Source organism: Zingiber officinale, chromosome 7A, assembly GCF_018446385.1.
Source record: "Zingiber officinale cultivar Zhangliang chromosome 7A, Zo_v1.1, whole genome shotgun sequence".
NCBI lineage: Eukaryota > Viridiplantae > Streptophyta > Magnoliopsida > Zingiberales > Zingiberaceae > Zingiber > Zingiber officinale.
Genome location: NC_055998.1, coordinates 3,447,575 through 3,461,210, shown reverse-complemented (window position 1 = coordinate 3,461,210; position 13,636 = coordinate 3,447,575). Strand labels below are relative to the sequence as shown.

General features: G+C 42.4%; 2 protein-coding genes across 2 annotated transcripts; both read left to right on the top strand.

Moving 5' to 3' along the window:
- The first annotated feature begins 2,627 nt into the window (after positions 1–2,627).
- LOC122002083 (indole-3-pyruvate monooxygenase YUCCA2-like) lies at positions 2,628–4,139 on the top strand. The gene is made up of 4 exons (XM_042557136.1): positions 2,628–3,353; positions 3,436–3,684; positions 3,767–3,889; positions 3,963–4,139. Exons 1-4 carry the CDS (start codon positions 2,628–2,630, stop codon positions 4,137–4,139), a joined length of 1,275 nt encoding a protein of 424 aa, XP_042413070.1.
- Positions 4,140–11,818: 7,679 nt separating this feature from the next.
- On the top strand, positions 11,819–13,636 carry LOC122000783 (probable WRKY transcription factor 27). The gene is made up of 3 exons (XM_042555238.1): positions 11,819–12,418; positions 12,541–12,657; positions 12,761–13,636. Exons 1-3 carry the CDS (start codon positions 11,979–11,981, stop codon positions 13,434–13,436), a joined length of 1,233 nt encoding a protein of 410 aa, XP_042411172.1. The 5' UTR covers positions 11,819–11,978; the 3' UTR covers positions 13,437–13,636.

The following is a 13,636-nucleotide window of genomic DNA, read 5'->3' as shown; positions in this document are numbered from 1 at the left end:
AGAGTGGTATGACTGCCCAAAAGGGATCCAGGCGCTCGAACTAGTTTCGCTGAGTGGGTGCTTGGCCAAATACTTGGGTGGTCTGGGCATCTGGAGTTGGTCCAAGCGTCCGAATCAAAAAAATTCATCTAGAAGCTGAATGGAGAGCGTCGACTGGCCTAACCCACGTCAACGATCCAGCTCACCTTGAGGTGGATAAACTTTGAGGATAAAGTTTCTACGATAGCTCGCCATGTCAACATAGTTTAGGTGCCTGGGAGGGGATCCAAGCGCCCGGATGGGGTTATTTCTACGATAGCTCGCCATGTCAGCACAGTTTAGGCGCCTGGGAGGGGATCCAAGCGCCCGGATGGGGCTATAAAAGCAGCCTTCGACCAACAGCTTCAGAACATCAAGTGTTACGACTTTCATTCCGCCGCGTTGCTCCGAAAAAGCTCCTACGAAGCTGTAACACTCCTCCGACAACAAACGGTCAAGTTCTCCTTACTTTCTTTGTTGTCGATAACCTTTTTTAGTTCACTTGTACTTCACTACTATATTATTCAAACTATTAGTGGATTGTCCAACGAAAGCACTCAACGAGTGCAGGCCTTGAAGTAGGAGTCGTCGAATACTCTAAACCAAGTAAAAAATTACTTGTGTTAGCGCGCGCTTGTCTTTTTATTTCTCGCTTCTTTCTCCTTGACTTTTTATCCATTGCGTATTCTCAACTTTTGAAAAAGTGGCGATCAGTATTCACCCCCCCCCCCCTCTCTAACGTCTTTATGATCCAATAATGCGAGGGTACTTTCAAGCACTCCGAGGCATCTCCAATGTAATCTGAGGCACCTCCAACGTACTCTAGGGCGCCTTCGCATGGTAAACTTCTATCCCCGAAGTTTATATGCTGTGGGCACTTTTGCTGAATCCTGGGTGCCTCCGCACAACTCCAAGGTGCCTCCTTGCACCTTCAAGGCATTTCAGACATTGTTCATCCGAGCCTTATTTATGCATTTTCCCTTGTAAAAATCTATTAGTCCAAAAATAAAGTATAAAGTACAAAATAGATCTAGTTAGTACAATAGAAAATGATATTGTTAATTAGATCCTATCTTACCAAGACTAGGATCTAGCTAGTCATGGTCTCAGCTTAGACTTCCAAAATAACTCAAAGCTAGACCTGCGCCTATAATTCCACTGGGACTCATCCTCATTGGATCACTCTCTTCTAGTGACTTACTTTCACTTACTATTTGCAGTCATTTGACTTATCTCTTGATTCACCAGGTCTTCCTGTTATATAGTTATTAGATCCATAGATCCAAATAAACTTCAACTAACTATTAGGTTTCATAGATCCAACTAAATTTTCTATCAAATATCATATCATACTTTAATCTATCTGAATTTTATATAATTATCAGATTTTCAAGTCTAACTGGACTAGCTAAAGGGTGGAACTTTAACTTTGATTATTATACTGATATTGACTCACGGATAATATTTTTTTATTATAATATATAAAACATAATATCATAAGCTACTTAGAGCAGCCCGGGCAGTGTAGCATGGATTAGTGCAGAATAAAATTGTCATCACAGGGTAAAGTTTTAATCACAGTAAAGTTAAAGAAAAATATTTTTCTGTACTGATCAATTGTAACTTATTTTTGATTTATTTTCTCATAGATAGTTAAAAATTGAGGTGGCCGATCCCATTTTCTTACTACTATAAGCTATTTAGAATATCCATATTAATTATCTTAAATTAAATTTTATATTTTACATCAAAAATTATTTGCATCAACTACTCTAGCTATTACATAAATATACATTTTTTATAAATAATAATTGTCTAAATTTAGGGAAAGAATTTTATTCCCTAAATATTTCTCTCTCCTCCCCTTAATAAAAAAAATTTTCTCCTCCATATAATAATAATAATAATAATAATAATAATAATAATATTATTATTATTATTATTATTATTATTATGGAGAAAAGAGAAAAAATATAAGGAAATTAATACATTGTAATTTAATAAAATATTTTTTTACTCTAAATTTTAAATTTTGGAGGAGGATTTTGATGTGATGCTCATAGCTTTTTTCTTTAATATTTGCAACCTGTTAGTTATTTAGTTGCAAGTTCTAGAATGATCTAGATTTTTTAAGTCGTTAACAATAATTATGGTTGCTAAATCTGTTGCGAAAAGCAGTTAACATTGGCAACTGATTTTATTTTTCAGAATTAAAATAAAATTATTAAAAATATATAAAATAATAATTATTTATCACATCTCACGTTTAATAAATTTAAATTTGCTATTTTATTTATTTTTAAACTTTTAAATATTATTTTAAATTTGTTGCGCTGGGACAGTCAAGCAGTGGATGTAGCATAAATTAGCCGCCAGCCGTCCACGTCGTTACTCGCCTCCCTCACTCATCCCCCAGCTCTACCAGTTCTCTTCCGCTTCCTCCGGCGAAGCCAATCCAGTCTAAATTTATTCTTCGTATATCCACAAATGGATAAGCCCTACCGCGCACTCCAACGTGACTAATCCATCTACGGATAGATAGACTTACTTATAAATGACCTCAACCATCCGCTTGCAGTGCATGCATGTCTTCCATACCCAGATCGTTCATGGCTATTGCATGGCGCGCGGAGGAGGAGACACCATTCCGACCTTCTTGCGGCTTCTCCCACATCGTCAATCACGGAGAAGAGTGCTCGAGCAGCCATATGTTTAAGTCGACGAGGAAGCAGGAGGTTTTTTATTTCGCCGGTCCCATCATCGTCGGCGCCGGCCCGTCCGGGCTCGCCGTCGCGGCCTGCTTCAAGAGCCGCGGCATCGAGAGCCTCATCCTCGAGCGCGCCCCCTGCGCCGCCTCCTCGTGGCGGCTCAAAACCTACGACCGCCTCCGCCTTCACCTACCCAAGTACCTCTGCGAGCTCCCCCTCATGCCCTTCCCCGCCGCCCTCCCGCTATACCCCACCAAGCGTCAGTTCCTGGCCTACCTCGACGCCTACGCCGCCGAGTTCGGCCTCAGCCCGCGCTTCGGCGTGGCTGTCATCTCAGCCGAGCGCGACGACTCCGCCGGCCTCTGGCGCCTCCGGTCGGACACCGGGGAGGAGTTCGCGACCCGGTGGCTGGTGGTGGCGACGGGGGAGAACGCGGAGCCGATGGTGCCGGCGATCCCGGGGGCGGCCGATTTCCGGGGGACGGTGCTGCACACCAGCGCCTATCGGAGCGGCGAGGCCTACCGGGGGCAGCGCGTCCTCGTCGTCGGCTGTGGCAACTCCGGCATGGAAGTCGCCCTCGATCTATGCGAGCACAATGCGATCCCTTCCATCGTCGTTCGGGAGACCGTGAGCCATCGGTCCATTGAATTTGCTATAATTGAATCGAACTAATTTCTAAATTGTTTTGTGGTTTTGTGTGAGAAAAAAGGTTCACATGTTGCCACGTGAGATGCTGGGCCGGTCCACCTTTGGATTGTCGACGTGGCTGTTGAAATGGCTTCCGGTTCGGACGGTGGACCGCTTCCTGCTCACTGTCGCCCGGCTGATGCTCGGCGACACGGCCAGTCTCGGCCTGCACCGGCCCAAGCTCGGGCCGCTAGAGTTGAAATCGCTCACCGGGAAGACCCCCGTCCTCGACGTCGGCACCTTGGCTAAGATCAAATCCGGCTCCATTAAGGTAATCATCGATCATTACTTTTCTATCGTTTTATATATTATCAGTTATTTATTTAAATTCATGTGCATGCAAATTTAATAAGGTACGGCCAGCGATTAAGCGGATTACCGATCGAGGAGCAGAGTTTGTGGACGGCAGAATTGAAAATTTTGACGTGGCAATCTTCGCAACCGGATACAAGAGTAACGTACCTCGTTGGTTAAAGGTATAAAATATTTTTAAAAAATAAAATAAAATTGTTCGAGTTCTTGTTTTTTTTAAGAAATCTAGTGATGTAGGAGAGTGATATGTTCTCGGAGATGGATGGTTTGCCGAGGAAACCTTTTCCGAATGGATGGAAGGGGCCGAACGGGCTGTATGCCGTTGGATTCACGAGGCGTGGCTTGGTCGGGGCATCGCTCGATGCCATGAGGATCGCTCAAGATGTGGAGTTATCTTACAAGGTCGAGAAGTAGAATCAGCAGACTGATGCTGATATTAGGGTGGTTTCTTTGTCGAGTACTGTCATCTACAAATTAACGTAGTTTTGATTTGATAAAAAATCTGTTTCGAGTGACAAATTAATTAGATTACTCAGCAGCGTTCAATTCAGAGCAGTATTGAACTTTATCAATGCAGAAATGACCATATCTGTCTGACTTAATCTGGCAAGCTCCAATCACTTCCTAGATCGATCACAGGCTTCGCCACCGATCGGAAATCTCAAATATAATGTGCAATTATATCCATCCTTAACGTATTCTAGATAATTAATGAGACATATATAGGGATGAGAGAGGGGAGATCTGATGTCGACCTGATACATATATGCAGTGTGGAATCTGATGAGTCCAAGAGGGAATCAGAGGATATGAATGATTGAGATGATGGCGGCATGCATAGGCAAGTGAGCTCAGTGGGGCGCGGTCCCAACGACACTGTGTTCCTTCTTGTACTACCAAATGGAGCAACCGATGGGGCTCGGACAGAATTCGCCATTGAAAATATTTAGCATCAATGGGAGCAAAACCTTGTGATTCGTCTCCACCAACTGGAAGTCAACAGTTTATACTTAAAATTAAGCACTCTCTAAAATATACTATAATTAATATCGTTAACTTGGTAGTTTTAATTCGTTACTGGTTAGTTGTCTTCCTCTATGTAGTTATGTGCCAACAAATTTTGCTTTCTTTTTTCTGACAAAACAATCTGAATATAATTCATTGAAAATAAAAACTTGCACGAGTACCATGGTATCATAGTCACTGGGCTTGGTAATTATTGTTGGAAGGTGGCAGCACTTTTGGCAGTGTCTCTTGCCTTGTAGCTTAGTGAGATTCAGTCTCTGTGCTGGGGGCCTGGGGCAGCTCCCAGCGGTGAGTAGTGGCACTAAATGGATCCCAAGGCTCTCCGAGTGTCCTCATGTTCCTATGGACCATGGCTGTTGGTTGAGGACGATCCATTCCTTGGTGCTCGGACAAGCCATTGAACTTTTACAAGTGGAATCAGGGGAGGTGGAGAGCAAGAACTCATCATAGTGAACAGGAAGAAACAGAGTCGAGTTGTGAGGCCCCAGAATCAACTCATGGCTAGCTAGCTGCAAATTGCAGTAGGAGCAACACGGAGAATATCCTTGCTTGGCGTCCACTTCTTTTTTTGTTCCTGGGCTGGGCACAGTCCTGAGTGTTGTTAAAATCAGGGCCTAAGTTCAAGTTACATGCATACTTACATGTGAGTAGATATGGAATTTAATTAGCAGTGAGCAAATCGTGAAAATGGTTTCAGAAGTATACCATTTAATTCGAAAAGTTTAAAATTTAATTAATGATAATTATTGCTTATTATAAATAATAATGATCCTGTCCGAGCTCTAAGTCGACGGACGCTGGGGATGTGGCGCTCTCCGCTGTTCTTTAGTGTTGAGGTGGACCTCCTGCAAAGAAGCCGAGCCGGTAGGAGTTTCCCGGCGACGACCCTCCGACGCTCAAGTCAGGCAACGAAGAATCAGAGTAACGCTACTGTGTGACTACAGTGATCCAGATTGCATACCTCCGTCGAAGTCTGAAGGTCCTTATATAGGACCCCGGGGAGGCACGGGCACGCTTCTCGATGTGTGCACGCTTCCCCAACCATACCTCAGTAGGGCTGTATCAGAAAAGCATGTCTGACGTCATTCCGCAATCGTCCGAGCATATCCCGGATGTGACGGTGGAAACTTCCACTGTATGATACTCTGTCCGCTTCAGCCGTCGACCGTGCTGTTTGTCGGCTGTCCTTTTTGTCTCCTAGCGCCCTTGTCTGCTTCTGGGCCGAGCGGAACAGCCGCTCGACACTCATTGGCCTCCGGGAATGCACATACCTCGGCTCAGGCGGGGAAGCTCTGCTCATGTACTCGGATGGAATTGCGTCTTATTGTTATGCGGCTCAGACGAGCGGCCCGTCCGCCCGGCCATAAACTCTTTTACTTTGAGCGTCGGAAACCCGACCCCTGATCGGGGTGTCTTTCGTCCGGTCCGAGACCCTTGGCCGGATGTCCGGTCAGCCGGATGCTTGGTTGGCCCGCCGGTTCGCTCGGCGTGACATCTGTCCTCTCGGCCTGACCCTGGGGTTGACGCTCTTGACCATTGACCTTTACGTGTCGTTGACCTCCTGTCAACGAGGATCCCCCGTCCGGATCAAATAATTTAAGCCACTTGACTTAGCTTGGAAGTTGGAAAGTAGCTCCGGAAGCATGCAGATGTTTGAGTTGAAGACAATATTTTACTATATATCACACTTCGACTCGATCGTATATTTGGTAAGCCATGCCTATCTAGCTAGCGACCCGTTCAATTATATTCCCCTGCCTAAACATTAAACATAAATCCATCAGCCTGATTGCTTTTGGAAGGAAGCTAGCTATCACTGCGAGCCCCGGGACGGAAAATGATTATATTCGGAGGGAATCTGGGACTACGTAGCCACTGATTGTGTGGGCACGACAGGCTGAAAAATTATGGAGACAATGTGGAGTGCTTTTTTCCAACTAGGGACACACAGCGCCCTTTATTCTGTGGCCTTCTTTTGCCGCAACTCCACTACGAACTGGTGCATCTGCACTTTTGATGGTCGAATTAATGGATCTCAAGGTGAGATAGAGCTTGGTTGTGCTCTTCTTCTTTTCGCTCGGAGATTCTTCCCCTATAACTTTGATTTATGCAAAATTATTCAAGGTTGCCGGTTTTTGCTCGAATATTATTCCTTCTGCTGGAAGCGTCGAATGGGCAAAGTAGTTCATGATTAATGCTACGTGTGTTTATAGAACGGATAGGGTACCTAACATTCTGCGCTGCCTTGCTTTCGATTTAGGCGGCGGTGTACAACCACCGCCCTCCTTTGCGGCCCCTGCTTGAAAGACTGCCCCTTCGCATGCTATTGCCACTGTTAATACCTGATTCTGGTGGTGATAGCCGTCCTCACGTGGCATAAATCAAGTTAAGTCGAGTCGAGTTGATGTCAAAGTCAAAGTTAAAGTCAAACTCGAAGTCAATATAAATTCAGATTCAATAAAATCAACTTGGATCGGGTTTGACCGCGTTCAAGCTGAGTCTGACTTGGGTTTGATCGAGTTCAAATAGACTCTGATTGAATTACAATTCAGTTAGATAGAGTTCCGATCATATCAACTCTAAACAAGATTTTATGTCAATTTAGTCCGAGTCACATCTGAATGTGATTTTACCTAAATTTTATTAGAGCCAAAAGAATTTTCGATATGGTATTGTTCCTTATGGATTTATTTTTAGGCTTTACTTAAAAACTCTTATACCAATAGAGATATTTTTTATCTTTTAAATTGATGATCTTTTCTATATATTTCTAATGTGAAATTTTAACAAAGGACTACCATTATTTTTATGATTCAGACTTTTTCGCATGAATCGGGTCATTTTTGACCTACTTCGAACCTCCCTGTAAATATTTGGTCACTCTTGACCTGCTCCAAGTCTCCCCATAAACATCCGGTCACTCTTGATCTGATCCGGACATCCCCTCAACTTCGCTCAAGGTCACTCCATATGACATTCGGTCTACATCATGACACTAATGTTGGATATCTCTATGCATGTTTTAAAATTTTCTTTGAAAAACAAGCAATGAAAGTATAATAAATTCTTAAATTATTACAACATACACATCACACATATATAGGATACACACATGCGCAAACATAATCGCAAAATAAAATTTTATAAAGAAATTATATATGTCGTATGACGTGTAGAGCAAACTAGCAATCATCACAAGGATTGTCTCTATTGATATCCGCACCAAGATGCCTTCAAGACGACTTCTCTAAGTCATGTCTATGCTTCGATACTAGCCAAAGGAAGGAGACGATGTGATCCAAGAGAGGAACCCTAGCTCAACTTAGTGCCCAGTGGCACAAGGCAACTCGACGACACCAAGTGAGGTGGACGACACCCTCTTTGCTGTTGTCCAGCGCCGCTGGAGACTATTGTCAACGACTGAACGAGTCAACACTGAAATTAGTGGAAAGGGGTATTGGCATAGCAATAAGAGTTGTCGGCGCCAAAATCGGCAACAAGGGGTGTCGACGTTGAAATTGACAGTAAAGGACATCAATGCCAACATCGTCAGCAATGGAGAGGAAGAGAAGAAAAACCTTATCACTATTAAATTTAATTCCAATAAATCAAAATTCACTCTTCTTCTCATGCAGAATATATAATACCTCTTCACAATGACTTAAAAAGCAAGTAATCTCCCAAACCCAAAACCCAATAGCAACCTAATCGCTAGCATTAAACTTGGTTCAAAATCAAATCACTCTTGGTTTATTATTAAATCAAACTAATTTTGATTCATAACTAAACCAAAATGGATCCAACCTTAACTACAAGAGACGTAACTCACCATCGCTTCCAGTCCAACAAATATCTTCTGTATTTACCCTTTGTCTAGTTCTACCAGACTTAATCTCTTTCAATTTGAGAATTCATTCTCAAACTTATTTTATGTCTTTCGGATATTCTCATACATAGTGTGTATGACCAAATAAGTTCCTGTTTTATATTGATCGTCGATAATAAACCATTAATTATATATCGATAATGAGTGATAACTAGTAGTATATTATGATCTCCAATTAACTAAAAAATCATAGTTGGCATCAGAACTATTATGAATCCTTCAGCAGCTACAATTATTAGTATATCTGTTCATTTCATTCATCTTATATCCACTTGGTTCAGGACATGATCTATGTGTTAGTCCCCACTAGGTTGATTATGTCACACCTAACTTGAGTACTACTTTCGTGTCTTGCGGAATCAAATTACTCAAATACATGTTCAAGAAGATCATCTTCTTAATGTGTCATGCTTTGACCAAAGACTTACGTGTAATAATCCTAACAAGTGGTCTCAGGGTATACATCTCTTCTATCAAAGAAGTGGTGAATTATCTGTGGGATATTCAAATACCTATGGATATCTTGACTTATACCTAATCATCCTAGACTTACACCTCCTAGGAGATGTTTGCTAAAATGTCAAAGTATAAGCCCACTTGACCAAGATGACTTGAATACCTCAAGTTTAAAGAAATTTGTACTCGAATTGCAATGAGATTTTCATTGACATATATAGAACCACATGAAAATCTCATAGCGAGTCATTTTCAATGAACTAGTTACCCATAACTAGCATTCATATGTTAACTCTTGACATGCCAATGTTTCCAACTAGTGATGATCGACTGCTTGGATAATCCAAGGAGCATAACATATGCTAGTGTTCCAGAATTGATGGTTTTCAATCTTATATATCAATTCATCGACTAGGGAATATTTCAATACATATATAATTTCACATGATGAGATACTCACTAATTGTGATTCAATTATAATTTATGCATTGTATTGTAGACTTCCTTAATTGAGTCTAAGATCAATATTATATACATATAAATACAGAATCAAATAAGAAATTTTATTTATCTAATAAATAATACAATATTTAAGCTAATTGTCTTCGGACACATCTCAAATATTGTTAGGATTAAAAGAATTCATATATCTCCATAATAATATGATATTACCATTTTGGGTTTAAGACCTCATGGATTTATTTTTGAACTCTATTCAAAATGTCTCATACTAATGAATATATCTTTTATCGTTTAAACCCATAATATTTTTTTATGTATTTTTAATATGAGACTTTGATTATATTTTCAATAAAACTGACTCAACCAGTATCGAAGTAGGTTTTAATGATGTTTTTGATTACCAAGAAAAGGTTTCTTTCGGTAATGAAAGAAAGATGTGTGTCCTTTGATGCAAAGGTCACCCTTTTCACTTTCTATCTAATGGTAATAAGTTATAGCATCCAAAAAAGCAATCAAATAACTCTCTTGCTCTTTACTTTTCTCCATCAATTTTCTCAAAGGTTTGACTTGAGTGTCAAAGTGTATGAGACAAACTCCAACTTATCTCTACACCTAACATTTTTCTTAAGTCTTTTCAAACCCTAGTTGGATGAACTTCCTTACTACTCGGCGTTGTGAATGCCAATATGAAGGCAATTGGTCTGTCAAAACTCAATTGAAGATAGTCGATCTATCAAAACTCAACTTAAAGGCAGTCGATTTGCTCGATAGACGATAAATTTGAGGAAGAAGGCTGACCTGACTTATATCCCGCTGATTAAAATCAATTGATCATGGTTACAATAACTGAGTCGTCTCATCTCTGATACCGGATCCATACATATTCTTAATGTATTGTTTGTAACATTATTGTAAAATAAATATCAAAAAATAATTTATCTATTTTATTTCATCAATTAAATTAAAAGAATATTTTTTTTACTATTTATTATCAATTTACCTGATTCTCGCTGTCTATTTTTTTACGAGGGGGTAATTAAGCCATAAGGACATGGATCGTGGATGGACTTTAAAAAAAAAAAAAGTCCTCTTGGATGAGTCTAATAGCTAGCACATGAGGTATTGTCACAATGAGGTGTAGGGTTCGAATCTCGATAAAATTGAGATAAATGTCTCCCTTATGTGCTAGTCAATATTCTAAAGGCTAGTAGTCGTCCGTGATTTATCTTTCCCATATTGATTCTGAGACGAATTGACAGAGACATTAGAAATGAACGTATTCATCTTTTCTCATAGTGCTCATAGTGAATGGACTTTAAAAAAAAATTTCAAGGTGCGTATGAGTTAGAAATTGATCCCTTGCTCCAGTTTAATAAATCTGTTATCTAAAAGTGGATAGACTTTAAAAAATATACAGAGAGAAATTGTCGTTGATAATCACATCAACCAGATCTTGCTTGGCATCCATGAATCCACACAGCTTCCAATGTTGTTTTTGTTCTCTGTCATTTTGCATCAATCCAAGATCCTTCAATTCTCCAAGACAAATTAACAGACAACACTTTTATCATAAAAACATTCAAGTTAGATCTCAATTCTTCAAGAAAACACAAAAAAACTTTATTATTTTAGGATCGATCCATTCTTAATTGAAATTGAAGATCAGCGACGCTTTATGTACTCCAAGATAAAGCAACTCTAAAAATATATTGGTTTCTTTTTGGAAAAGTAGGGAAAATTCACAGTTAAAAATTAATAAAAATAAAACTCATGTGAAGACAATGAAAAGAGTACAACCAAAATGAAAAATCACATTTTTCACAAGTTTATCTTAAAACTGAAAAACATTTTATTTGTAAATTAATACCGGTAGAAATTGTCAATTTTATGCATCATAATTGAAGCAAGTAAAACGAGGGTCCGCAGCCCCACAATTACGCGAACTTCTTCACGTGCGACACGCGTGGTCCCTGTATCGTTATAATAGCTTACTTATTGCGAACTCTTAATTAATCATCGATTAGCAACTTAATCCTCTCAATTTCCCATCACTTGCCCCTTGGATTCTCTGGTTTTTTATCTTCTCGCCCCTTTGACTTGCTGAAGAAGTCAAGTGGGACGATAGCCAAAAAGCAATGAAAATTTTATGAAAACCACCTCGGATTTAGGCGATTTGAGAAACACCCTTCACTTCCACCACCAAGCACTGGTCCTTCATCTTTTCATACTAAACCCTTGTATATAATACACTAGTGTCTTCCTCACCACTCTTCTGCAAAAAAAAAAGTCAGCGCCGTTCGCTTTGCCTTTTTCTATCATCTCTTTTCTCAACTCATCCTGGCTCTCCTGGTCAACGCCTCCGAGGCAGCAGCGTAGGCGGATCTTTGGCTCAGATCTGGACGGTTGTCAAGTTTTTAGTGGGAATGACCACCGATAACGACTGGGATCTTGGCGCGGTAGTGAGGAGCTGCCGGGCAGCGGCGGCGGCGGCGGCGGCAAAGACGATGGAGTGGAGTGACTTTGCTGCTTTACCCTTCTCGGAGGCACCGATTGAGTTTTGGGACGCGAGAGAAGGAGCTAAAGGTGGCTCCTTTTTAGGTTTCCCGGATCTTTTCCGGGGTGGCGATGGCGATCAGGAGCTGGAGGAGCTTTGCAAGCCCTTCCTGACCATCAGAGTCCACCAGCCGCAACGATCGGGTCCTGAGCCGGTGACAGCTTTTCCTTCCTCTGCCTCTGCCTCTGCCTCCGCCTCTGCCTCCGCCTCTCCTCTTTTGGCGGCCGCTATGGCGGGGCAGCATCCGCCGCCCCAACCGGCGAGGCAACCTCACCGCTCTTTTGTCCAGATGCCTCGAGCCAAACGCAGGTAAGAGATTCGATCTCTTGGGCATCGTCTTTCTGTTCCTTTCCGCCACTTTCATGTCGATTAGAGCGGAAGCAAAACTCTGAACTTTGATCTAGAAATTGAATTTTGGTTGGGAATTCCAGGAGAAACCAGCAGAAGAAGGTAGTGTGCCACGTCTCCGCCGCCAGGCTCTCCTCTGACGACGTGTGGGCGTGGCGTAAGTACGGACAGAAACCGATCAAAGGCTCTCCTTATCCCCGGTACACAGTTTATCTACCTCCTCCCTCTGTGATTTTTGAGGATCATTAGAGTTACGTTGCTAACTTTGAGCTTTGTTGTTCGTCTCATGGCGTTGGGAAACAGGGGATACTACCGGTGTAGCAGCTCAAAGGGTTGCCTCGCTCGGAAGCAGGTCGAGCGCAGCCGCGCTGACCCCTCCATGTTCATCATCACCTACACCGCCGAGCACAACCATCCCATGCCCACTCACCGCAACTCCCTCGCCGGCAGCACCCGCCACAAATTCTCTTCTCCTGGGCCCGCTGCTACCGCCTCAGAAGGAGACGCATCCAGCGGCGGTGGATTCCCTCGTCAGACCGAGAACCACTCCAACAGTCCTCACTGTACCTCCGCCGCCGGGCTCTCCCCCACCACGCCCCTCACGTCCTCCATGGAGGACGAGCTCCTTAACTTCCGGCAGACAGGAGACGACGGAGACGAAGCAGATGACGAGGAGATGGAAGAAGAGGAGGGAATGCTGCTAGTGGAGGACATGGAGGTCATGGGCGAGGACGAGTTGCTCTTCATGGGTGTTGCAGACGAAGCCGCTGTCCCACGAGCCGGGGAAGCGGCGGCGGAGTTCTTCGGTCACGAAAGCGGGCTCGGCGAGCACCTCATCGCGCCGCCATGGTCGTCGGACAGTACAAATGCCGCCGCTGCAGCTGATGCCTCCATCTCTGTACGTTCTTTGCCACTGGGAGAGCCCAGAGAGAGGAAGCACAGCGGAAGACAGCATCTCATCCGTCCATTCCTCCCTTAGCTCATATCTCGGCCGCTACTTTCCTTTTCCTCCTCCTACAGGACACGGCAGCGCACTGACGTTGGCAAAGTTGTAAATTTCTGTGTCCTTTTCTCTCTAAGTTTGTGTCCCTTGTTTACGATGACAATGTCTAGAGAATAGAGGAATAGCCGATTCACTGTTGACTTAATAGAGTTGCTGCCTTGTTTCATTCAGAGATC

Excerpts from the sequence above, each read along its gene's own strand:
- LOC122002083 (XM_042557136.1), top strand. The coding sequence starts at position 2,628 with ATGGCTATTGCATGGCGCGCGGAGGAGGAGACACCATTCCGACCTTCT. Across the intron at positions 3,354-3,435 it reads CCATCGTCGTTCGGGAGACC|GTTCACATGTTGCCACGTGA; the intron begins GTGAGCCATCGG and ends GTGAGAAAAAAG. Across the intron at positions 3,685-3,766 it reads TCAAATCCGGCTCCATTAAG|GTACGGCCAGCGATTAAGCG; the intron begins GTAATCATCGAT and ends AAATTTAATAAG.
- LOC122000783 (XM_042555238.1), top strand. The coding sequence starts at position 11,979 with ATGACCACCGATAACGACTGGGATCTTGGCGCGGTAGTGAGGAGCTGC. Across the intron at positions 12,419-12,540 it reads ATGCCTCGAGCCAAACGCAG|GAGAAACCAGCAGAAGAAGG; the intron begins GTAAGAGATTCG and ends TGGGAATTCCAG. Across the intron at positions 12,658-12,760 it reads AAAGGCTCTCCTTATCCCCG|GGGATACTACCGGTGTAGCA; the intron begins GTACACAGTTTA and ends GTTGGGAAACAG.